Source organism: Aptenodytes patagonicus, chromosome 29 (assembly GCF_965638725.1).
Source record: "Aptenodytes patagonicus chromosome 29, bAptPat1.pri.cur, whole genome shotgun sequence".
Lineage (NCBI taxonomy): Eukaryota > Metazoa > Chordata > Aves > Sphenisciformes > Spheniscidae > Aptenodytes > Aptenodytes patagonicus.
The window spans coordinates 821,109-846,584 of record NC_134977.1 but is presented as its reverse complement, the minus strand read 5'-3'; the positions used below and the strand labels follow the sequence as shown (position 1 = coordinate 846,584).

General features: G+C 56.8%; 1 protein-coding gene and 1 pseudogene across 1 annotated transcript in view; both read left to right on the top strand.

Annotated features, from left to right (window-relative positions):
- Positions 1–9,822, top strand: part of LOC143171617 (polyunsaturated fatty acid lipoxygenase ALOX15B-like) — a 31,988-nt pseudogene extending 22,166 nt beyond the window's left edge.
- The window catches only part of LOC143171641 (scavenger receptor cysteine-rich type 1 protein M130-like), a 107,988-nt gene extending 82,718 nt beyond the window's left edge, over positions 1–25,270 (top strand). The window contains exons 8-21 of the mRNA XM_076360685.1: positions 16,067–16,375; positions 17,666–17,974; positions 18,206–18,520; positions 19,467–19,793; positions 19,880–20,194; positions 20,850–21,164; positions 21,647–21,709; positions 21,794–22,108; positions 22,564–22,599; positions 22,888–23,025; positions 23,785–23,880; positions 24,310–24,393; positions 24,609–24,761; positions 25,014–25,270. Of these exons, the coding sequence (XP_076216800.1) occupies positions 16,067–16,375; positions 17,666–17,974; positions 18,206–18,520; positions 19,467–19,793; positions 19,880–20,194; positions 20,850–21,164; positions 21,647–21,709; positions 21,794–22,108; positions 22,564–22,599; positions 22,888–23,025; positions 23,785–23,880; positions 24,310–24,393; positions 24,609–24,761; positions 25,014–25,270 (3,032 nt within the window). The remainder of the gene's footprint in view (positions 1–16,066; positions 16,376–17,665; positions 17,975–18,205; positions 18,521–19,466; positions 19,794–19,879; positions 20,195–20,849; positions 21,165–21,646; positions 21,710–21,793; positions 22,109–22,563; positions 22,600–22,887; positions 23,026–23,784; positions 23,881–24,309; positions 24,394–24,608; positions 24,762–25,013) is intronic.
- Positions 25,271–25,476: the final 206 nt, after the last annotated feature.

Below are 25,476 nucleotides of genomic sequence, written 5' to 3'. Positions count from 1 at the left end.
CACACCTCCTCAACCACCTATGACATCACAAGTGTCTGCAAAAGCCAGGAGCTTACTCCTGCCCTAATAGCTACACCTGCCATTGACACCAGAAGCAGCTGTACAAGCCAGCTGCCTCCTCCTGCCCTATCACAGATGCAGGTCAATATGACAACACAAGCACCTCCACAAGCCCTCTAACTACTCAAACACATGTGACATCGCAAGGACCTGCGGAAGCCACCTACATAGTCCTGCCCTAACAGCTACTCGGCCACCTGTGACATCACAAGGACCTGCACAAGCCAGCTGCATGCCCCTGCCCTACCAGCTCCTCGGCCATCAGTGACAACATAAGCAGCAGCACAAGCCAGGTCCCGCTCCTGCCCTGTAACGTCTTCAGGGACTTAGGACGTCACAGGCAGCGACACAAGCCAGGGGCCTGCTCCTGCCCTAAGAGCACAGAGCCACCATTGACGTGACAAGCTCCTCAGAAGCCAGGTGCCCTTTCATACCCAGTCAGTTACTTAGCTACCAGTGACATCAGAAGGAGCTGTAAAAGCCAGGTCCTCCTCCTGCACTACCACCTACTCAGACACCTATGACATCACAAGCACCTGCACAGCAGGAGCGTCCTCACTTCCAACACCCTGGCTTTTTCACCATCTCCCCGTGCTCTCCTCTCTCCCAGGCACCTCTCTCACCCACTCCATGACCTCCCAATGCCCCTGTCTGTCTTTGTGTTGGTGTGGCACGTTACCTCGGAAGCATTGTCCCAGCCAGGTCACCCGCACCTCCTTCTCCCTCTGCTGTCATCGTGACTGTCCCAGCTGTCTGATGTGCTCTTTGACCTCAGGCGCCCTCTCGTCCTGCCTCCCTTCTGCTGTTAAGTCCTGTTCCTGCAAGAGAAGTGACAACCAGTTGGTGTCCCCTCTGTGGCACCTTACCTGCATCTTCCTGCGCTGGACAGCTGGTGGGAACTGTCACCATCAGCCTCAGCAATGCGTGAAGTCTTCTCCTGGCACAGGAACAGCTCTGGGTGTGCTTGGTGCATACCATGCTTCCTGAAGGAGAACGGCAACACTCAGAACGACTCCTGGGCAACGTTCTGCTGCGAGAGCTGATTGGAAGGCAGGTTTGCCGCACGTCCCGAGCCTGGTCCAGGGTTCTCCCTGTCCCCCAGCTCGGCCACGGGTCCCACATCTGCCTCCTTCCAGCAGGATTTTGGAAAGCCCGTTCCCAGCTGTAAGCGCCAGCCCAAGGGCACGGGGCAGAAACAGCTCCCACCCCCGAGGGCCCCAGCCCCCAGCTGGCCTCTGTCCCCACACTAATAACACTTCCAAACAGGCTCTCCCTCTAACTGAATTATCTTCCGTTTGAAGAAAAGAAACACTATGCTTCCAGGTTAAGTAGGCTAAGGCGGTTAGAGGGAGATTTGGGCTTCAATTCCAGAACAAAAGAATTTCCATTACACAATCTCAGCCACCACCTCCACGACCGTCTTGTCAGTGACCCACAAATGCTGCGCTGTAAAACATCTAATAACGGCTAATAAAAAGAATCCTCTCCTCCCCAAATCTTTGTTTCCCTCATAGCCTCAGACTACCGCAGTAATAATCATACCATTATTCTGTAATTACCACCCATCTGAAACCCCTCCAAAGCATCATTCCCTGACCTGACTGACAGCACTGTTGGTAAGGGAGAACCACCACTAACCACGCACCCACCCGTTAGTCCTTTTGCAGCAAGGCCTCTGTGACCAAGCACGTCTACACGGATACCTCTGCCTGATAGGAGACGACCACGTCCTCTGTAAATCTTTGAAAAGAACAGTACACTGAAGGAAAACTGTTCGTATCAACTGTAAATGACACGTTTCTGCTGTCAAAGGTTGTAACGCTTTTGAGTATCTTCGCCATCCTCATCTTCTTTGTCTTCACTCTCTTCTGATGACACTAGAACTCCCGTACCTCAACAGAACGTTAACCTGTTCAAGTACTCTTGCAAAGCATATAAAATCCAAAATGCCCTACACAGATGCCTGCAGGTTTTGCTATTACCCTCACGTTAACGACACAATCAGTCCTGCCAAACCTACAGCCTGCAAAACCGGAAGACGATCAGCACACAGGCTCATATGGATCGAACTTGTTCTGTCCTTGCCAAAACCGCTGGCGACTTGTCATCAGCCTCAGTGACTAACAGCAGGCAAGACTCATCTGGCTTAGCTCTGACGCAGCTCCGAGGAAAATGGCTATTTCAGAAAGTCACGTCTTGTTGTCTTGGGAAAGTGTTTCAAGGAAATGTTTTTAATACTCTAGAGTGGTAAGTCTAAGCATGGTAATCTCGCTCCACGTCCTAGCTCTGCCACAGATAAAACCTACCTGCTCATTAAAATGGATTAAATGTTATTCCTTGGAAAGCACTACCATTCTTTTTTTTTTTTTTGTCTCTTCACCAAAAGGGCGGCACTTCTTTCCTAATGCAAGACGAGTTACGTGGGGTATAGAGACAGCCCATGGAAAACTGAGCAATGAGTCTGTGATCACTGCCATCCCCATTCCTTGGCACTCCAACACTCCTAGCACACTCCTGTCCTTGCTGCGGTCAATTCACGCAGCCTGTGCAACATGTTGTCATGGTTTAACATCAGTCGGCAACTAAGCACCACGCAGCCACTCGCTCACTGCCCCCCCCCCCCCCCCCCGGTGGGATGGGGGAGAGAATGGGAAGAGTACAAGTGAGAAAAACTTGTGGGTTGAGATAAAAACAGTTTAATAATTGAAATAAAATGATGATAATAATAATATGATAATAATAATAATACACAAAACAAGTGATGCACAGTACAGTTGCTCACCACCCACCGACCAATGCCCAGCCAGTCCCTGAGCAGTGGCCCCCCCGGCCAGCTTTCCCCAGTTTATGTACTGAGCATGACGTCATATGGTATGGAATGTTTCTTTGGCCAGTTTGGCTGTGCCCCCTCCCAGCTTCTTGTGCACCTCCAGCCTTCTCAGTCCACAGAGCATGGGAAGCTGAAAAGTCCTTGGCTAGTGTAAGCATTACCTAGCAACAACTAAAACATCGGTGCGTTATCAACTTTGTTCTCATCCTAAATCTAAAACACAGCATTGTACCAGCTACTAGGAAGGAAATTAACTCTGTCCCTGCTGAAACCAGGGCAATATCCACCCCTTATTCTATACCATCTACGTCACGCTCATCTCACATTTTCCAGTATATTTTCGTTAATCTCCAACCCCTTTTTTTCTATATATAAAAATATATATACACACACACAGAGATATCATTCCCTTAGTCTGTGGGCCATCCCTCTAAAACGTTCGGTAAGTTCATTTAGTCCATGACTTCGGGCTCCATCTGTCATAATAATCTTTCAGGGCAGGAAAAATGGAGATGGTGTGCGGTGTTGGATTGTTTCATGTTGAAGTCAGTTCTGGTACCATCATCACTGTGCTTTGCTTGGTTTCACTGAAGTTATTCTTCATTAGTCTGGGTGATTCTTATTGTAATAACATTAGCGTGGCATATAATATTATTAGTATTATTAGTATATCTGTGTATTATTAGTATAACTATTATAACTATAATTAGTACTTAACATCACATAATTCAGATCATTGGCTATTCTCACCCAAAATCAAATCCCCTTGAGGTACACATCGGACTTCCCCATCCTCCCGCATCACCCACCAAGTGCACCCACGTCCTTGAGCAAAAGCAATCCCACGGATGGGTTTGCCTTTCCCCGAGGCAGGAATAACCCAAACTGTCTTCCCCAACATATTTTTTATGTGCACTACAGGGACTTTATTCCCATCTACAGTACGTAAAAGTTCTGACTGGGCAGGGCCTGCTCGATTGGCAGATCCCCGAGTGTTGACTAACCAGGTGGCCTTTGCTAAATGTGTGTCCCAATGTTTGAATGTCCCGCCACCCATTGCTCTCAGCGTAGTCTTTAACAGTCCATTGTATCCTTTGATTTTCCCGGAGGCTGGTGCATGACAGGGGATGTGATACACCCACTCAATGCCGTGCTCTTTGGCCCAGGTGTCTATGAGGTTGTTTCGGAAATGAGTCCTGTTGTCTGACTCAATTCTTTCTGGGGTGCCATGTCGCCATAGGACTTGCTTTTCAAGGCCCAGGATAGTGTTCCGGGCAGTGGCATGGGGCACGGGATATGTTTCCAGCCATCCGGTGGTTGCCTCCACCATTGTAAGCACGTGGCGCTTGCTTTGGCAGGTTTGTGGGAGTGTGATATAATCGATCTGCCAGGCCTCCCCATATTTGTATATCAGCCATCGTCCTCCATAGCAGAGGGGCTTTAACTGCTTGGCTTGCTTGATTGCAGCGCATGTTTCGCATTCATGGATAACTTGTGCAATAGTGTCCATGGTCAAGTCCACCCCTCGATCACGAGCCCATCTGCATGTTGCATCTCTTCCTTGATTACCTAGGGTGTCATGGGCCCACCGAGCTATAAATAATTCACCCTTACGTTGCCAGTCCAGATCCACCTGAGCCACTTCAATCTTAGCAGCCTGATCCCCCTGCTGGTTGTTTTGATGTTCTTCGGTGGTCCGACTCTTGGGTATGTGAGCATCTACGTGACGGACTTTTAAAACCAGGTTCTCCACCTGGGCAGCAGTATCTTGCCACAATGCGGCAGCCCAGATGGGTTTGCCTCTGCGCTGCCAGTTGCTCTGCTTCCGTTGCTGCAACCACCCCCACAGGGCATTTGCCACCATCCATGGGTCAATATAAAGTACTGGCCATTTTTCTCATTCAGCAATATCTAAAGCCAGCTGGATGGCTTTCACGTCTGCAAACTGACTCGATTCATCTTCTCCTTCAGCAGTTTCTGCGACTTCTCGTATAGGACTCCACATAGGAGCTCTCCACCTCCGATGTTTTGCTACAATACAACAGGATCCATCACTGAGCAGGGCATATTGCTTCTAATTTTCTGGTAGTTTATTATACATTGGGGCCTCCTCAGCACGCGTCACCTCCTCCTCTGGCAATATTCCAAAATCTTTGCCCTCTGGCCAATCCATGATCACTTCCAGGATTCCTGGGCGACTGGGGTTTCCTGTTCGAGTCTGAGGGTAGTCTGCCTCATCCACTTCTTCCTCTGGCTCCCTTTTAGAAGTTTCTTCTTCCTCCCTTACTAAACGAGCCGACTTCCGCTTCCAAGATTTCTTCTTGTGTACAGGGGCGACTGATACCGGCACAGGCTGGCTCTTTGGTTCAGCTGCAGGGCGTATCGCCAGGGTCGGAGTGGCTGCAGGGCCTGTTGTTTTATCGTCGGATCCAGAGACCTTCTCTTCCCCTTGAGGGTACTGAATAATGTTGAACAGGGCTCGGTAGGCATGGGCCAGGCCCCAGCACGTTGCAGTGATCTGTGTCTCTCTGGAGTTGCCGGGGTGACAGCATACTTCTTCCAACTATTCTACTAACTTTTCAGGATTCTGCACTTGCTCAGGGGTGAAGTTCCAAAACACTGGGGGTGCCCATTGGCCTAGGTACTTGCCCATCCTATCCCACACACCCTGCCACTCATAACTGTCCAGCCTTGGGGCAGATCTCTGGATGATATTCTTAAATTGCTTATTAAGTTTAGACAAAACCGATACAGTATTCCCAAGCAATACCAATAGAAGTATCTTAACTACCAAGGATGTTCAAGATACTGAAAAGTTACTGTAATGAAGGAAGAAACATCATAGAAGAAGGTAGTGACACTGCCATTCTGTATTTCCTCCATAAATAAACTCTCAGAGGAAGGACTGTGATTGCTAATTGTCTCCACGAAGTGGTACACCAAGTACAGTAATGGCTTCAGCACAATGCCAAAATACCAGGTTAAGCTCAAGGTCAGTGTTTTAATAACAGTCCTCCCAGGCAAAACATCACTAATCACCACAGACCACAGCAAACTGCAAAACCCAACACCAATCTCTAACACGTACAGCAAAAAAAAGAGCATGATGCAGATTAGACAAACCAATATCGAGAACAGAAGAAGCAACATTGTGACCCGCAACTGTTAACAGATATAAATTCCTTAATGCGCTCCGGGTAATCTGTTATTATCTCAAACCCTTCGAGCCCCACGTTGGGCGCCAAAAAGGACTGCGTGGTTTAACCTCAGTCGGCAACTGAGCACCACACAGCTGCTCGCTCACTCCCCCGCCCCCCCCCCGCAGTGGGATGGGGGAGAGAATTGGAAGAGTAGAAGTGAGAAAACTCGTGGGTTGAGATAAAAACAGTTTAATAATTGAAAAAAAAATAATAACAATAATAATAATAATAATAACAATAATAATAATAATATACACAGCAAGTGATGCACAGCGCAATTGCTCACCACCCGCCGACCGATGCCCAGCCAGTCCCTGAGCAGCGGCCCCCCCGGCTAGCTTTCCCCCAGTTTATATACTGAGCATGATGTCACATGGTATGGAATGTCCCATTGGCCAGTTTGGGTCAGCTGTCCTGGCTGTGCCCCCTCCCAGCTTCTTGTGCACCTCCAGCCTTCTCAGTCCGCAGAGCATGGGAAGCTGAAAAGTCCTTGACTAGTGTAAGCACTGCTCAGCAACAACTGAAACATCGGTGTGTTATCAACATTGTTCTCATCCTAAATCCAAAGCACAGCACTGTACCAGCTACTAGGAAGGAAATTAACTCTATCCCTGCCAAAACCAGGACACCTAGGCACACAGGGGACAACAGGGCTGTGCTTCTCATAGACACGTCATGGGAGGAGAGTGTTCCTGCTGCTGGCAGGTGCCAAAGGGGTGTAGGTCAGTGGAAGAGGAACCACTTTGCATGTGGGAGGTCCTGGCTTCCATCTCCAGGGCTGCTTTTGCTCTTACTCCCTGGCCTCAAGTGGGTGAGTGCTGGAGCTGGGGCACTGCTCCTCTCCAGGTGCTGTGGGCCTGCCCTGACCTCCCAGGGCCTGGCTGAGGAGTGAGGAGGGCTGTGTGCACTGCCTCTGCTGAGCCCCCTCCTGGAGGAGAGGCAGGCAGCTGTGCTGGACCTGAGCTCAGGTCACTACCCTGCACCACAGATCCACCCCACACACCAACCAGGGGCCCTGCTTGGAGGCAAGGGGTGGCCCTCAGGGAGGGGATAGACATCAGCAGCAGACTGGGTGCTGGCAATCCTTCCTGGCTGCACTGAGAGAGGTGGTGTGAGGGTGCTGGTCCAGCCCAGGTGTCCTTTGAGACCAGGGCCACACTGCCCTGGTGGCTCTCCAGGGGTAAGGCTGTGAGATTGTCCTGCCTCCAGGTGGAGATCCCATACCACGTGGGAAGTACCTGTCTGTGCCAACGGGTAGGGATGTCCGAGCTGGAGGAGCGACACTCCTTACCCTGACCCTGTCTCCCGGTCCTTTTCCCTCTGCCATCACCACTGGCTTGAGCAGAGCCTCAGCTCAGGGAACCCGGAGCTGCTGAGGTCAGGCATAGCTCTGCAGAGGTGGGACTGGTGGGGCCGGCACCCACCTCTTGTTCCTGGGGGGGTTGGTGGCTCTGTCCACCTCATGTCAATGGGAACAGGGAAGCACAGGCCTGTCCACAGCTGTGCAGAGGTGGGGAAGGCAAGGAGATGGTGCCTCGGCTGCTCCTCTGACAAAAACCTCTGCAACCAAAACGGGGTGTGAGACCCAATGTTTCACTGCAGGGTGCCCAGCCCCTGGGAACAGTGAGCCCAGATTCAGAGAAATAAGGTATAAAAATGAAGCAAAGAAGAAGGGGGGTTGTGGGGATATCTTCTGAACACAGGATGGTGGGCGCCAGTATGGACACTGACCTGCAGATTCAAGCCACCCCAGGCAGGGACAGGGGAGAAAAGCCCAGTGTCTGTCCCATGCCACCTCCCCACCAGCTCGGCCCTCCCGCAGGTGTAGTATTTCTCCCTTACTCTGGCACCTGGCAGAGGTTTGCCTCCTCCTCCTCCTCAGGGAAATGAGAGCCAGGCCCTGGGTGTGGGTGAGGGGGCAGCACACCTGAGCAGAAAGAGCCCATTTCAAGGCATTTGGGGCCTGACCAGTCTGGCCCTGCAGGCTGGGTTCATTCTCTGCAGCAGTGCGGGATCATCTGTGCCCCAGATCTGTGCAGGCTCCTGCAGCTCCTGAGGACCTACATGAGGGGCCTGATGGTGAGACCCCAACCCTCTGCACTGCTGCCCCACGCTGGGAAAGGCCATGGGAGAGAGTAGCCTTCCTAGGGTGAGACCCCCAAGGTGATGGGTGACGCACATGGGCACTGCAAACACAGCCTCCATCCCCTGGGAAACGCCCACCGGGGCAGGCTCCAGCCCTGCATGTCCACAGGGAGAGGTGGGCCCAGAGCTGGGGAGGAAGGGGCTGGCTCCGGGGCCAGGGGCTGCCAGCAGGAAACCTCTAGAGACCAGGGCAAAGGAGTGTGTGAGCCTGGGCTCCCCCCAGACCCCCACAGGGTCACCCCAGGGGTGGAGGAGCTCCCAGCAGGGAATGGGCCAACGCTGTCATGGCACAGGCTGTTGGTGATGGCTGCCTCCTCCCCTCTTCTGCTCTAGGGCTAGATCCTGCTCTTTGCAGTGACCTGCGGCTGCTCCCCGCAGGGAGCCCTGCTGTGGACACCCAACGCACCTTCCAGCCTGCAGCAGAGAAGCCCACCGGGGAAGAGCTGGAGGGCTGTGGAGACCCAACAGCAGGAGCAGGGAGGGCAGTTTAGGCTCCAGGTTCCTGCCCAAGTGTCAAACCCTTCTCCCCACACAGCTCCTGTGTGAAAGGTTTCTCTGCCCATGGGAGCTGGGACAGGTGAACGCCCCAGCCGAGGGAGAGGGACCCTGGCTCAACTCCCAGCAGTGCCTGCATTAGGGGAGGGACACAAAATACCCTCTGCCATGGAAATGTGCCCACGTTAGCACCCTCCCAGGCAGGCCCTTCTCCAGGCCAGGGGCTGGATGGCGGCTATGGATTCCAGCCCAGGTCTCACAGGGATCCTTTCTCCCTCCCCCTGGCCTCTCCCTCATCTGCCTCCCACAACGCTGAGGGAAAGGTGCCCCCACCAACCCCCCCCACTCCCATCCCCCCTGCACCTGCACACAGGTACTGCCCCGACACAAACTGACACTGTCACCCCTGGCGAGGCAGCAGGAGGGCAGGGATGGAGGTAGGAGCGCAGCAGGAGGAGGGGTTCCCAGGGCTGCCATGGGGCCTTAATGCCCCTGCCCAGGAAGGAAGGCAGCTCTGGGGCTGTGACAGAAGTTCTCGGGGTCTGCAAGGACCCCCAAGGCAGCAGGAACAGCCCATGGAGACTGGAGTCCTGGCAGAGTCATTGAAGGGGCAATCCCAGGCCCGTGTTCCCCAGCAAGTGGCTCTGTACCCTGTGCCGAGGCAGTGGGGAGGACAGCTGCCTCCTAACCACTGTGGGAGATGATCCATGGGCCGTGATCCCCCCTGTGGCTGGCTGGGGTGTTCAAGGCACCACGGCCACCTTAGGGCTCACTTCTGTGGGGCCAACCCCAACACAGCTCTATTGTGGCCTCTACGCTGTTGGACCAGCATGGCCCAGGCAGGGCCTGGGGGAAAGAGCAACTGGGGAACACTGAGGTGAGGAGATGGGCGTTCCTGCTGGGGTGCATCACGGGACCTTGCAGAGAGCCATTTTTGTTGGAAACTTTTGCTGGCAGGATGGAAATATCAGCAGGAATATTCCCCTGGAACCATGGGCTCTCGCAGCCCCACAGCCTGACCCTGAGCCTGCTGTCCCGAGATGTGCCCATTCCCCTCCACCATGTCTTTGTGCTCTGCTCCCCCCCAGATGAGCCGCAGGGAGACACCCCGACACCTGGGCAGGCAAGCACCAGCTCTGGCTCAAACCCCCAAAGACTTTTATTAAGAACAAATATGGAGGCACAGCGTAAAAACAGCATAATACAAATAGAGGACATGCCCAGCTGGTTCTGCTGCCCGTGGGAAAAGGGAAACAGTTCCCTGGTGCTCACGGCTCTCCCAGCTGCACAGTCCTCTCCTCCCTCCCGGCTGCACCCAGCTGCACGGCAGGGACGGGCTCTCCTGCTCTGGGCATCAGGGACTGTTGTGCACTGTCCGCTGGTATCGCAACCTTTGTGTCCTCAGGGCGATGCGCCAGAGACACCTCTTCAGCATCGTCATAGCCCATGCTCTCTGGGGACAGGGACCAGGCATCTCCCTCAGCTCCAGGGGCCCCAGCACTTCTCTGGGAGCGCAGGTTTGCCCCTGCAAGCAGCAAGGCAGGCCATTGCACGTTTGCCCCATGGGGTGCCTCTCCTGCTCTGTAGATCTCCAGCCTCCCGTCTCCTCACTGGGAACCCCCACTCAATCCAGTAGCTGCACGGAGACATCACATGCTCCAGCAGTTGCTATGGGACCCCAGTTGCTTCAGTACCTGCCCAGGGACCCCACTCACTCCAGTAGCTGCACTGGGACACCCTTCACTCCAGTAGTTTCACTGGGACACCCATTTGCCTCTAGTAGCTGCACCGAGACCCCACTCACTCCCTTAGCTGACACCACAGCCCAGGGACAGCCACACCCTTGGTCGGACTCCAGTAGCTGGCACCAAATTCCCCTCACACACACACACACACACACACACACAGAGGTCTCACCAGCAGCTGGCACTTCGTCCTTGCAGCACACGCACACACACAGGACAGAGTGAGATTACAGAGAGACAGTTAAGACAAGGTTTTATGAGAAGATATAAGAAGACACGACAGACTGTGGTGGTCAGGCACATTTCTCAGCCAGACAAGCACACTGACTGACCATGTTTGACATGCAACTGGCCTCTTTTATACCCTTTGCTGTCTAACCCCTTCTACGTTCCTCCCTCTTGCCCCTTCCCCTGCATGTCCCTCATGGCCTTGCACAGATCTATCGATTCCCCCACCCCTCTCAGACTGGGGTCCCTCTGATTCACAACGTTATCAGTTGAAAAGTCCAGCTGATCCTCTTGGAAGTGGTGCCTGTAGATCCTTGATGGCCCATCAATCACTGTGACTGGCTAGGTTCCTTCCTTGTATGGACTCCATATTTGTTTTGTCAAGGCTGTGTCTCATTGTATTTTGCTTCTGGAGTCCCTTTTTTTCCCCTGAGTTTCCCAATTAACCAGGTCCCCGGTCAGATAAACTTGCTGGAATAAACCCTCTCACCCTCTCACATGCCGTCATCGGTTTGTGTGACTGACCAGCTTTGGTTCCCATCCCTGCCTCCCTTACCATTTGCCGGTCAGGTTTGTGTCCCTGTAAGTTCTTGTTTATGGCTTCCTCCTTTTCTCATTGTTTTATTATCCCTTCCTTCATTGAAACAGGTCCTTGACGAGATACCCTTAAAGGAGCAGCCATTCCCCTTCCACACACCCGTACACAGATGAGAGTGTATCCAGTGATCCAGCTTTGGCTGGATGTCATGAACGAGAGTAAAATATTGAACATGCTAGTGCATGTGTAGACACTCACACACACACAGAGCGAGGGGTCCTTTTGTGACGGTTTCAGACGGTGACCACAGGTGGTGCTGGGACAGCTGCAGGTTCCCCAGGAGGCGAAGCTCAGACAAACTGCCCCGAGAGCTCAAACAGGGCCAGTGTTTTATGTCGGTTTAATTACCCATATGTTTTGCGAGACAGTCACTCGCGTGGTCTGGAGACCTGAGGAAACTGGAGGCTTCCACAGCTCTGGAGGCCCAGCTCTGGCTGGGGTGTTTGTACCTCCCCACGTGCCTCCCCCGTGCGTGTTGGCATCCCTGCCCTGGCACACGCCAGGAGCACCAGCACCACTGCTACGGGAGACATGCCCCGACACGTGCCCCACCCACCAGCTTCTGGTGGAAGTCCCGCCCCCTCCCAGCAGCTGCAGGGGCCATTTGCCCTGGACATTGCTCTCCTCTACCGGTCATGTGCTCTGCTGTGATTGGCTGGCAGGTTTACCCGGAAGTGCATCAGAAGGCCCTTCCCCTACAAACACAGGGGCCGCCATTTTGGTTTGGCCACAATTTTATGACACGGTGCCGCCATTCCATGGCAGTGAGCTGCCATTTTGTTAAAGATCATACTGCTCTGTGATTGGCTAATGGCCATTTCCTGACACTGTCATACCTACGAGCGCTCAGGCAGCCCCGTGATTGGCTGGCAGGACTGGCCGCCAGTCCTGGTGTCCCCGGGGGCACGTCACAAAGGGCCTGTCATTACATAAAGGGCAGCTGCCATTTCTGACATCCTCATTCCCCATGTGTTTTCATCCTGCATTGTGATTGGCTGGCAGCCATTTCTAGATACTGTCATACGGATGTGTTCTCTGGTAGCCCTGTGATTGGCTGCCTGCCTCCCTTGGACCAGGAAGTGCTGAGATATACAAATATATACATTTATATGCAATATATACATATATAGAAATATATCTATAAAAGGGAGTGTCTAATTATTTTAACAAATGTATTTATTTAAGAACAGATACGTTATTTTTATAGATAGACTTCTATATGTGTGTATATGTGTATACGTTTACATATCTATGAACAAGTATAAAGCTATAGAAGTTAAATTAATATAGCCACAAAAGCATAGGTATGAAATGGATAAAACCTTCTTTAATAAGAGCTAATGGAGTGAACAATTCTAGTTTGAATGTGAATAGAAACAAAAGGAAAAGGCCAGACCTGATCGCATGTTTCAAAAAACTCCAGATGACTGAGTGAAGGGAGAAGTCAGGAGTGGGCTGGGACTTGCCCAGGTCCACCTGAGCCACACCAGCCACACCCAGTACACGGTGTTTATGTCATGCCAAAGGGCAGGGAAAGGGGTGGTGGTGGCTGATGACAATGCATTGAATACTACAGGACCTGGGCAGGATGCAAATGGTATGGAATAAGGGGTGGAGATTGTCCTGGGTCTGGCTGGGCTGGAGTACATTTGCCTGATAGCAGCCCTTACGGTGCTGTGCTTTGCACTGGTGGCTGGTGTTGATAACGTACTGATGTTGTGGCTATTGCTGATGAGTGCTGGCATAACGTCAAGGCCTTCTCTGTTTCTCATTCTGACCCCACAGTGAGGAGGCTGGGGATGGGCGAGAGCCTGGGAGGGGACAAAGTCAGGATAGCTGACCCAAACGGACGAAAGAGATATTCCATGCCATATGGCGTCGTGTTCAGCACTAAAACTGGCAGGGGAGTTTCTCCAAAGTAGCCATTGCTTGGAGACTGGCTGGGCATCTTTCTGCTGGTGTGAGTGATTGCTTCTCCATCCCGTGTTTCCTTCCTTTTTTTATTTTTCACCATTTCTTAAAGTGTCATTATCTTGACCCATGAGTTTTTCTCTCATTTTGCCCTTCCAGTTGTCTCCCCCATCCTCCTGGGGGGGGAGTGAGCAAGCGATTGGATGAGGTCACTTGTTCCCTTGTACCTCATAGGTGCGGAGATAGCAAATAGGTGGATATGTGGTGATCAGGTCACTGGTGCCTGAGTAGCTGATAGGCAAGAGGGAGACACAGAGCTTTGGCATGTACTTGTGATGTCACTCTTGGCTGAGTAGCTGATAGGCCAGGACCAGGTATAGGTGCTTGTGAGGTCATTGGAGCCTGAGTACGTCAATGGCAAGTACATGGCAAATGGACAGATACCTACTTGTGAGGTTACTCTGGGTTGAATATCTGATAGGCCAGGAACAGGCCTATGGATTGTGTAGGCACTTCTGAGGTCACTGGTGCCTGAGTAGATGATAGGCCAGGAGCTGGCATATTACTTGTGAATGTCTTTGTGAGGTCATAGGTGCCTGAGTAGCTGGTAGGCCGGGAGAAACATGTCTTGTGTTGGATATTTTGAGGTCACAGGGGCCTGAGAAGCTGGTAGGCCAGGAGTAAGAACTTGTCTCATGTAGGTGTTTGCAACGTCATTTGTGACTGATTAGCTGATAGGCCAGGACAAGGCCTATGGGTTGTGTAGGTGCTTGTGAAGTCACTGCCGCCCTATTATCTGATAGGCCAGGAGCAGGCCCATGGGTGGTGTAGGTTGAGTTGTGTCACTGGTGCCTGAGTAGCGGATAGGCTAGGAGCAGACCAATAGTTTGTGTGGGTGTTTGTGAGGTCATTGGTGCCTGAATACCTGAGAGGCCAGGAAGAGGCACATGGCAGGTTTAGATGCTATGACATCACCTGTGGCTGAGTGGTGCATAGGCCAGGAGTATGCACATGGCTTGTGCACGAATTTGTGATTTCACTGGTGCCTGAGTAGCTTTTAGGCAAAGATCAGGCATATGGCTTGTGTGGGTGCTTCCGATGTCATCAAAATAATATTTAGGCCCCATCCAAATATGGCTTTTTGGAAGAACCATGGTCAGCAGAAGCCCATACGCAGCACACCCGCACGTGTGACAGTGTAACTCATGAGCACACAGCAGCAGAAGTAGGAGGGTGTGAGGTCATGTAACGGATAGCACCCTGTGGCTGTGGGGCTTGGTGCAGAGCAGCCGTGTGCATCAGAGGAGCATCACGGGGGATGGGAATTGCCTGGCCCGTGTCTGCAAGGCTGAAGGAGCAGCCCCTGCAGCCCTGGCTGGAGCAGTCGGGGTGGGGGTGGCTCAGGGGCACCGCAGGGATGTGCCAGGGCACGGTGCCAGGAGGAAACCACAGACTTCCTGCACGGGCGCTGCGGGGGGAGCATGGCGAGGGCTGCGAGGCCACATGGGCTGTGGTTTGTGCACCTGCAGGCTCCAGCTCCCAGTCTGCCTGTGGGGAATAACGGCCCCTTGGTGACAGGCTGAGAGTCAGGGACATGTCTGAGCCTCTGGGCTGCATGTCTGCTGCCAGGGCAGGGACATGTCCCAGCTCCAGCTCCTGCAAGGGACCCACCATGGGGCTTTGCAAGCCAGCACTCCTGGGATGGAGCTCTTGTCCAGGCCAAGGACCTTTGCCAGCTGCTGTTGCCAGCACAGCAGGGTCTGTAGGAGGGGCAGGGGCTGTTTCCTTCCCATCCTCACACAAACCCTCGTGCAATCCCAGCCCTGTGGTTCCTGTGGCATGGGGATGGCTGGTCACTTGCCTCTTGGGCTCTTGGATGAGCCCAACGTAGGAGATGCTCAGTGCCCCTGGTCCCCACAGCGAGATGCAAGGAGTGACAGATCCATTCCCCGCCCCCCACACAGCCCTGTCCTGTGATGATTCCCCACCGCAGTGGCCGTGACACCCAAAGCGGAGCCATCCCTCATATATGGTCATGAACGGCGCTGGAGAAGTTCATTGGAGGGCTGGGCTGTGTTGGAGGGGAGATAGCTCCTGATCGTGTCTAAAAAGGTGCTGCTGCTTCGATTGGCTCCTCCTGCAGCTGGGTCGGCATCTGCAGAGATATATTACCCTCCCACCGTTGTTGTCCCCGTGAGTCCCCCGGAGCCGTGAGAGGGAGTGAGGTGCAGCAGGGCTGTGCCAGCAGGGCAGGAGGCTCAGGATGGGCACAGAGGGACTCCAGTTCCCTCAGGTGATGTGGCTGCTCCTCTGGGTGCAGCTGTGCAGGGGTAAGTGCCGGTTCCCTTGTCCCACAGCCCAGGGCCAGTGAGTACCAGCGAGGTCATCGGGATACTTCTGAGAACGGGTTTCTTTGCAGGTGCCACTGAGATGAGGGGCAGAAGGTACTCAAGTCAATTGAACTTCTGCCCTTCCCTGTGGCTCTCTGGGTGGGAGAGGCAGCTGTGGGCCTGAGGGCACAGGGCTGTACAGGGGTTTCTGGGATGGTGAGGAGATGGTGCTCTGTGCAGTGCCAGCCACGGTGTGCGGGTGGGCATGGGCAGGAGGTTGTTGAGGTGGGAGGAGGTGCTGCAGGCTGTGGGGTGGTGAATGGCACAGCAGGTCTGCTGCTGGGCACCCCCAGCTCTTTGCAGCCCATGGGGAGAAAAGGGACCCCCACACTGCCCCGGGGACAGCCCAGAAGGAGGAGGGCTCCCACTCCAGTGCCTGTGACTCAGCCTGGGCAGGGGGGACCTCCAGACCTGCAGTTCGGGGCTCAGCGCCCTCCTGACGGGTCCCGTGTCGATGTTTGAAGGGGCTGCGGTGGTGAGGCTGGAGGATGGTGGTGGACGCTGTGCTGGAAGAGTGGAGGTGAAACACCAGGGCCAGTGGGGGACCGTGTGTGGTGACTCCTGGGAGATGGCCGATGCTGCAGTGGTTTGTAAGCAGCTGAGCTGTGGGTCTGCTGTTAAAGCTCGTGTGTACTTTGGGCCAGGATCTGGCCGCATTTGGATGGATGAAGTTGGTTGTAATGGCACTGAGTCTGCCCTGTCTGACTGTACACACAATGGATGGGGTCAACACAACTGTGATCACAGGTTCGATGTTGGAGTGACGTGTTCAGGTAAGGGATCAGCCCATTCCTCACCTTTGTGGCTGGGATGGGGGAAGGGACCTGGCTGTGCCCTCAGGGAAACAAGGGGGTACTAGAGGAGGGCCCAGTGTGGCCGGTCACACTGCTGAGCTGCGACTTTCATTCCTGGTTTCCCCGGTCCCTGAGGAAAGCCCAGTGGGAACCTGTCCCTGCCTGACCCCCGATGTGGCTCAGCCCACCCTCAATCGGTGCCTGGGGCTGGAAGATGAATGCCCACCCTGCCCCACAGTCTCTGTTGGTTCCCAACTTTCTCCTGTTCACGCAGGAGCTATCTGGCAGCACGGAGGACGAGGTCCCCCCATGGCAGAGGCACTGAGAGCAGCTCACGTGGCCACCCACAGCCAAAGGGAAGGGCCCAAGGTGGCCAGGGACTGTTGGGTTGTGTTCCCTGGCAGACATGAGTCCCCCCAAAGCAGAGGGGCTGCTCACAGGGGAGGAGCACTGGGCTTGGGCAGAAGAGCAGGGTGGCATGGCCACCCCATTCTTCTTCCAGGGTCACCCCATGAGAGCCAGCTCACAGGGAAACAACCCTGTGCAGGCAGTGCTGACCTGCTGCCCAGCCTCTCCTGTCGGCCCCAGCCCCTGTCTGCCCTGTGCCACGGGGGATTTGCTAGCACTTTCTGGCTCTCCTTGGTGCCTGTCCTTGCCTTGGGAGCTTGTGTCAGTCCAGGGCTGCTCCTCTGCCTACTCTCCTGCCTTCTGCCCAGCTGTTGGCTGGGGCTGTGCATGCCTGGCCGTGTCCTTCTGGCCCTGGCTGAGGACCCCTCCCCGGGTGGGTGTTGGAGCTTGGGGCTGGTGGAGACAGGAACCGCAGGTACACTCATAGAGTGTGTACCCTCTGGGAATGAGGTGCATTTCTGGTAGCTCCCAGGGGTTCCTCAGCCTGGCACTGCGCTCGGCAGGCAGAGCAGGCTGCAGCAGCCAACAGTGCCTGGGCCAATCTCCCTGGGCTCAAGTGCTCCAAGCGCTGCAAGTGCCTAGGGCCCGTGCCAGGCATCCCAGGGTCTCCAGGACAGCAGCAGTTTCTCTAAGCAGTATCTGTGGCTGTGGGTTTGGAAGAAAAGCCAGCCCATGAGTGCTGTGCTGATGTCTGAGGAGCGGCAGGCAGTCCCTGATGTGTTTGTGCCATCAGCACCCACTGGGAGCTGCTGGGGTGCTTGTGGGACTCTTTGCCCGTGGCCTCCTTGGAGATTAGGTGGGATGCGGTCAGGTAACGGACAGAGGGCTCTGGGAACTCGCAGGGGACTTTGATTGCTCCAGGATTTGTCCGGCTGGTTGGAGGGAACAGCCCCTGCTCAGGACGTGTGGAGATCCATGATGGAACCCAGTGGAAAACTGTCTGTGACTCAGAGTTTGGTCCCAAAGCCGCCGACGTGGTCTGCAGGGAGTTACAGTGTGGCGCAGCCCTGTCCGTCCCCGGAGCAGCTCACTTTGGAGAAGGTGTCGGTCCCATGTGGGACAGAGAGCTGCAGTGTGTGGGGAATGAATCCTTCCTCGCGTTCTGCCCCAGGGGGTCCCCCAGAGACCAGCCCTGCACCCACACGGACGCCGCTGGTGTCACCTGCACACGTAAGGACTCCTGTTGGGGTGTTAAATGCCAGGGGGTGTGCTGGGGACAGGGGAGCAGGGCAGGGACTGTGCCGTGCCAGGTGTGAGGACAGCAGGGGTGATGTGGTTGTCTGCAGCCCTAAAATCATGCAGAAGGAGGAGGATGGCAGGCTCTCGTCCATTTGGCCTCTCCTCTAGCTCCTGAGGGAGCGAGAGCACAAGTCCACCCTCTCTCATCCTTCTCTTTCCCGGAGTTCACAGGGTTCCGGCTGGTGAACGGCAGCACGGCATGTGAGGGGAGGGTGGAGGTCCATGTGCTGGGGACCTGGGGCTCTCTCTGTGCCTCCCGCTGGGATCTCTCGGATGCCCACGTTCTCTGTCGTCACCTCGACTGTGGGTTTGCTGAGTCCATTCCCAGAGGAGGGCATTTTGGGAGAGGAACCGGCCCTGTCTGGAAAGACTCATTCCACTGTGATGGGACAGAAGCTCACCTGGGACAGTGCCCAGTGACTGCCTTGGGGGCCTCACCATGCTCCCATGAGAACAGCGCTGCTGTCATTTGCTCAGGTGAGTGCTGGGAAAACACAGGATTAACTTCATTTTCCCCTGGCATGAGAGAGAAATCCAAAGCAGGGGACCCCATTGCAGTGCCAGGCTGCATTTCTCCCTGGAGAAACCCTGGCTTCACCAGAAGCGATCTGGAGGGCTTTGCCTGCTCGGACCAACTGCTCTGCTGTGGGAGAGCTGAGGACTGAACAGGAGCAGTCGTCTCTGCCCCCCGGGTCAGCAGCTCAGGCTCCGGGGCCACTACTAGGCCTGGGCTCCTTTGAACTCCCACTGTGGGATGGGCCCGGGGCAGCGCTGCGGGGATCATCGCCAACCCCCTGGCTGCAGACAGCCCTGTTCCAGCCACAGAGAGATACCCTCAGAGCCTGAACTCACCATCACAGGGGCTGCCTGGGTGCCCCCGGCAGCAGCGGCAGACCAGGGGGCTGAGCCGCAGAGCGGGGCTGGGCTTTGCCCTGCCTTCTGGTCAGCGCAAGCCCCAAACTCATCCTGTTTGCTCAGAGAGGCCCCCCTCGCTCTGCTCCCTGCCAGGGACACAGGCTCCCAGTTCCCCATTCCCAGGGACGTAGATGGGCAGAGATGTGTGGGCTGTGCCTGGTGTCTCAGCAGTGCCAGTGCTGAGGCTGGGCAAAGCCTGTCCTGGTGCTGCCCATCCCCAGGCCACTGCTGGCCATTGCTGCCTCCTGCGGAAGCTGCCCCAACTGCATTGGCAGGGACGTGCTGTGTGTCTCTGGCCCGCCAACAGCAAAGCTGGCGTCTGGCTCAGGAAGGCTCAGGGACTGGGCAACCAGCCCCATGGAGCCCTGGCCCAGGAGCTCCCGCAGAGGGCTGGGGACAGGCAGGCAGAGCTTCAAGGCCCTGAAAGGGTGCCAGAGCCTGGAGACGTGCCGCAGGCTGCTTGCCTCCCTGGTGCCACCAAGGGCTGGGGCATGGCTGCTCTCCCCAGGCCCAGCTGGCTCCGCGTCCTTGCGGCTGGTGCTTGGAGGGAGTCGGTGCGACGGACGAGTAGAGATCTTCCAGCACGGGACATGGGGCAGGGTCCTGGATGACCACTGGGACATGCGGGAGGCCAGCGTGGTGTGCCGGCAGCTGCGGTGCGGAGAGGCAGAGACAGCTTACAACCCCCCGAAGCCTCAGAGAGGGACAGGTCCTGTGGGGCTGCGAGGGGTCAGGTGTGCAGGGCACGAGGCCAACCTGACCCTCTGCAACACCTCCCTGCCCGAGAGCATGCTGGCCGCAGGGATTGCAGAGGACGTGGGGGTCGTTTGCCGGGGTAAGTGGCACTGCACAGGCCCCCCCCAGGCTCTGGGCTGGGTGGGCACCGCCCCTAATGACAGCTGGGGTTTCTTCCCACTGCAGGGAGCCGGCAGGTCCGGCTGGTGAACGGGCCTGGGCGCTGCGCTGGGAGAGTGGAGATCTACTACCAGGGCAGCTGGGGGACCATCTGCGATGACAGCTGGGACCTGCCCGATGCCACTGTTGTTTGCCACCAGCTGGGCTGCGGAGGGGCGGTGGAGGCGGTTGGCTCTGCTCAGTTCGGGGAAGGCTCTGGGCAGATCTGGCTGGATGCCGTGAACTGCTCTGGGGCCGAAGCTGCTCTCTGGGACTGCCCAGCAGGGTCCTGGGGGCAGCATGACTGTGGGCACAAAGAGGACGCAGGAGTCGTCTGCTCAGGTCTGTGCCGGGAGCTGTGGTGGGAGCCCAGTGCCCAGGGAGGCTGGGACGAGGGGACAGGCGGCAACGACTGAGGCTGTCCCTGGCTGCCTCTGAGACTCTGCCTGAGCCTGTCCTGGGGACACACATGCACAAACCCCCTCAGTCCCACTAGAGGTCCCTTGTAAGCTGTGCTGTCCCCAAGGGTTAGTGGGGAGGGCATGGGTGTCTGTCCGTCTGGGACTTCTCTCTGCCCCCTGGCAAAAGGGTGATTTGCTGGCCGTGCCTCTGCCTGGCTGAGGGCCTGGGGGGTGAAGAGGCTTCTCTGCTCCCATAGCCCCAGGCCCCAGTGCCTGGGGAGGCTGGGATGAGGGGAGAGATGGCAATGGCCGAGGCTGTCCCTGGCTGCCTCTCAGCCCCTGCCCAAGCCCGTCCCGGGGGTGCCAATGCATGGGTCTCCTCAGTCCCACCAGGGTTCCCCGGTGAGCTCAGCTGTCCCTGAGGGTGAGTGGGGAGGGCAGGGTTGTCTGTCCATCCGGGACTTTTCTCTGTCCATGTGTGCAAGGGGGACTTGCTGGACGTGCCTTTGCCTGGCTGAGGGCCTGGGGGGTGCAGGGGTGTCCCTGCTCCCACAGCCCCAGACCAGCATGTTCCCCTTTGGCCACTTTCCTCCCAGAGTTCGTGGACCTGAGGCTGGAGAACAGCGATGGCTGCTCTGGGCGCCTGCAGGTTTTCTATAACGGGACGTGGGGGAGTGTTTGCTCCAACTTAATGACTCCCGAAACAGTGTCGCTGGCATGCAAGGAGCTGGGCTGCGGGGATGGAGGGTTCCTGGAAACACGCCTGCCCTATGGTAGGGTGTCTGGCCCCGCCTGGCTGGATCGTGTGGAGTGTGGGGAGAGAAACAGCTCCTTCTGGCAGTGTCCCTCCGCTCCCTGGGACCCACAGTCGTGCGATGACCTGCAAGATGAGACCCACATCACCTGCAATGGTAATTCTGAGCTACCCGGGCTCCAGCATCCCCCCAGCTCCTGCTCCCTGCTGGGCACAGTCAAGTACAGAGACAAGGCCCACAGGGGCTTTGACCTTACGTGCCAGACCCTGCTGCTTCTGGTGGCACAAATGGGACTTCAGCTCTCAGAGCCCCACACATTCACCAGCAGTTGCCAGCCGGGCTCCCAGCAGTGCCCGGGGGAGGCAGAGGTGTCTCCAGGCAAGGTCTCAGGAGAGACCAGCCAGCGCTCCGAGGAGCGTCCCCTCCATGGACACCCTCCTGCTTTTCTGTGAACCAGGGTCCCTTTGGGGCTGAGCAGTCAGGGTCCCCCACATTGCTGTGTGTGTCCCCTGAATGACCAGGGTTCAGCTGCTGCCGTGAGCGAGGCAGCACGGGGAGGTGTGAGCAGAGCTCTGCCCCACCCTCTGCTGCATGACTCCCCTGCAGCAGCCCCTTCACGCCAGCTTTTCCTTCTGCAGGGAGACGGTCAGAAACGCCCCCAGCCCTGGGGACTGTGTGCCCAAACTCCACAAGCTGCACAGGTAGCTGCTCCTCTGCATGCCCCTCTCACCTGGCAGGGCTCTGCCTTCTGTCCCGGTGCCCTGGAAGGTCTCTGCCTTCTCCAGACAGGGAGAAGATTCGTGCCGTGGGAGGCGAGAATGGGTGCTTGGGCAGAGTGGAGGTCTGGCACCGCGGCTCCTGGGGGACGGTGTGCGATGACTCCTGGGACATGCAGGATGCCGAGGTGGCATGCAGGCAGCTGGGCTGTGGCCCTGCAGTGTCTGCCCTGGACAAGGCTGCATTTGGGGAGGGGACGGGTCCCATCTGGCTGGAGCAGGTGGAGTGCCGGGGGACAGAGCCATCTCTGCAGGACTGCTGGGCTCGTCCTGGGGACAGCGGTGCCTGCCGGCACAAGGAGGATGCTTCCGTGAACTGCTCAGGTGAGCGGCAGGGCTGGGACTCCTCACGGGGGTATAGGCAAGGAGCCAGGGAAGGCGTTTTTCCTTGCTGGGTCCCATCATGGCTCCAGAGCTCCTGAGAGCAAGGCTGTCCCTGCAGAACATGGGAGCCTGTTCCCAAGTGGGCAGCTGCTTCTGTAGGGCTGGATGTCCTCCGTCTTCTGCCCAGCAGGGCTCTGCAGGCCCCAGGGGCATCTTCCAGCGTGCTTGTGCTATCCTACCCGTGTCCCAGAGCAGGGCCCTGGGCTCTGTTCCAGCCACCCTGAGCAGCCCTGCAGGAGGGGCAATTTGTGTGGGATGTGTCAGGGATGTCTAAAAGCACACGCATGCATTCACACACATATAAACACACACACACACACGGCATGTCAGAGAGGAGGCTCCCTGGTAGCTGCATGCCCACTCTCTCAGCCCAGTCTCCTTCTCTTCCTCTGCAGCTGCACCCAGGACGGCAGCACCAACGCCCCGAACAGGTAACCTGTCCTCCCTGGCTGCGCTGGGTCTTCTTGAGGTCAGGCTGTGACCCGCAGCCGGAGGGAAGGGCCTTCTTGTCGGGGTGTGAAGCTCCCGAGAGGAGGCACCGGGGTAGCGGTGGAGGGGGTTGGATAGGGCTGTCATTTACTCAGTAGGGTGGGAGCTTCCCCATCACTCACCCGCTGGGGCCCCTTACCCCCGGTGTAATGGGGGTCAGGACTGGGGTGTCCTGGCCCCACACCTCTCCCAGGTCTGGTGCTGCCCTTTCTGTGTTCCTGCCCATGCAGATCCCACTCGGGGCCGTCCGACCAGCAGCAGGAGTGTCTCATTGCCCGTCATCATCTGCATCATCCTGGGAGCCCTTCTCTGCCTGCTCCTGGCCCTCCTGGCCGGGCAAGTGCGAAGCGCCAGGGCTGGGCGCAGAGGTGGGTCTGTCCCCCATGGTCCCAGGGGAAGATGCCTCCTGGCAAGGCCAGGGGTGCTGTGGGGTGTCAGTGAGTGGTACAGGCAGAGCTGGGGGGACAAGAGTGTGTGCTGCCTGCATTCCCATGTGCTGCCCCATTGATTGCCTGACCATGGGCCACCAGCAGCAAGGGGTAGAGAGAGTCAGGACACAGGGAGGAGTTAGGGATGAGGCAAGGAAACAAATGGCTGAGCTGGGCTGGGACAGATGGGAGCAGAGGGGAAACAGCTGAGGACCTGCCACTGGCAGCACTCTGGGCAGTGCTGGAGTGGGCTCTGGGTCAGGGGAGATGCCAGGAAGAACGTGGGGCAGCAGGGTCCATACTCGTGGTTTCAGACCCCCAGGCTGTTCCTCTGCCCAACCCTGACCTCCCCATGGCAGGGCACGTGCCATGCTCTGGATCCATGGGGCAGAGAGGGGGAAGCTCCAGGGGGAGAGGAAAAGCGGGAGCTGCTCCAAGCTCAGCACCAGGGACCTGACCCAGGGGCCAGAGGGCAGAAGGTCTGTCTCTGAAGGGACGGTGCAAGGGTGTCACTGCCCCAGCTCATCTCCATGGAGACATTGCCCTCACTGAGGAAGTGGCAGCGGTGACCGAACAGCGCAGCGGGTCTGTGTTGTGGGGACAGCCCTGGGCTGGCCCAGGGGAACAGGGCTGGGGGAACAGAGCAGGATTCTGTCCCCTCTTTGCCTGTCCCTGAGCCAGCCCTGCCTCTATCCGCAGGCTCCGAGCGCGCTTGGGAGCCCTTCTCTGAGGCCGTGTATGAGGAGATCGGTTACAGCCCAGCGTGGGAGAAGCAGGCAAGGTTCAGTCAGTCAGGTGGGTGTGGGTCCCTCATGGGGGGGCACATGTGCAGAACTCTTTCCCCTGGCCCTCACCCGGGGCTGACCCACTGCAACCCCCTGGCCCATGGAGTTGGGGTCTGTGGGTTCTGTGGGGAGAGCAGCCAGGTCCTGGGCCTGGGAGAGAAGCTTCCTCCCCACCAGCTCTGCCCATCCCAGCCGGGGACAGCCCCTCTCTGCCTGTCCCTGCACCCCTATGTGACACCTGAGGGGTGAGGGAAGGGGCTGTCCCCAGGCATCTCTGGGAGGCCCTTTGAGACAGGGTTGATCCCAGGGGAGCAGGGTGAGTCCTGAGCCCTCCTCCCCACTCAGCCCTGGCTCCGTGGGTCCCCCGTCCCCAGCAGCACTGACCACAAGCCAGGGGAGCAGAGCGCACTCCCGTAACACCCACTGTGCCTCTCTCCAGGCTCCGATTCAGAGGGGTCCCTGACCAAGCTGCAGCCCTACCCCAGGGACAGTGAGGAGGAGGATGGTCCACGTTCAGCACCAGGTAACAGGGGCAGGAAGGGGTTGATGTCCTGTCCCTGCAGACATGTGATGGACAGCGGTGTCACTGAGTGTCACCGTCAGAGCTGGGGAGCACACTGGGTGTCTCCTGTGGTGTTGCCAACACCAGTGTCTGAGCCCCATGTCCCTGCGCATCCTCCCATCCTCTGCTCTGCGGGATGCATCTTCTCACTCTCACCAGCTCCCCTCTCTTTTCAGATGTCCCTGTCCTGCCCGGAGGTGATCCAGCAGATGGCTATGATGATGCCAGGGAGGTTTCTGACCCTGGGGAGGATCCTTCCCCTGGGCAGGGAGACTGGGAAATGCCCAGGGCGCCAGAGGAGGGAGCAGGGCCCAGGGATGCTCCCGGAGGTGAGAGGGAAAGATAGCGCTACCGGTTCCTGGGGTGCCATCCCTGGTGCTGGATGAATCGCTGCTGTACTGAGAGCCCAACCTCCTGGGATGGGGGAACCTGCCCTGGGAATTTTTCCTTGCGGGGACCAGGGGGTGGGAGAGAGACCTGAACATCTCAGGACTAGTGAGGAGATGGGAGGCTGGAGATCTACAGAGCAGGAGAGGCACCCCATGGGGCAAACGTGCAATGGCCTGCCTTGCTGCTTGCAGGGGCAAACCTGCGCTCCCAGAGAAGTGCTGGGGCCCCTGGAGCTGAGGGAGATGCCTGGTCCCTGTCCCCAGAGAGCATGGGCTATGACGATGCTGAAGAGGTGTCTCTGGCGCATCGCCCTGAGGACACAAAGGTTGCGATACCAGCGGACAGTGCACAACAGTCCCTGATGCCCAGAGCAGGAGAGCCCGTCCCTGCCGTGCAGCTGGGTGCAGCCGGGAGGGAGGAGAGGACTGTGCAGCTGGGAGAGCCGTGAGCACCAGGGAACCGTCTCCCTTTTCCCACGGGCAGCAGAACCAGCTGGGCATGTCCTCTATTTGTATTATGCTGTTTTTACGCTGTGCCTCCGTATTTGTTCTTAATAAAAGTCTTTGGGGGTTTGAGCCAGAGCTGGTGCTTGCCTGCCCAGGTGTCGGGGTGTCTCCCTGAGGCTGATCCGGGGGAGCAGAGCACAAAGACATG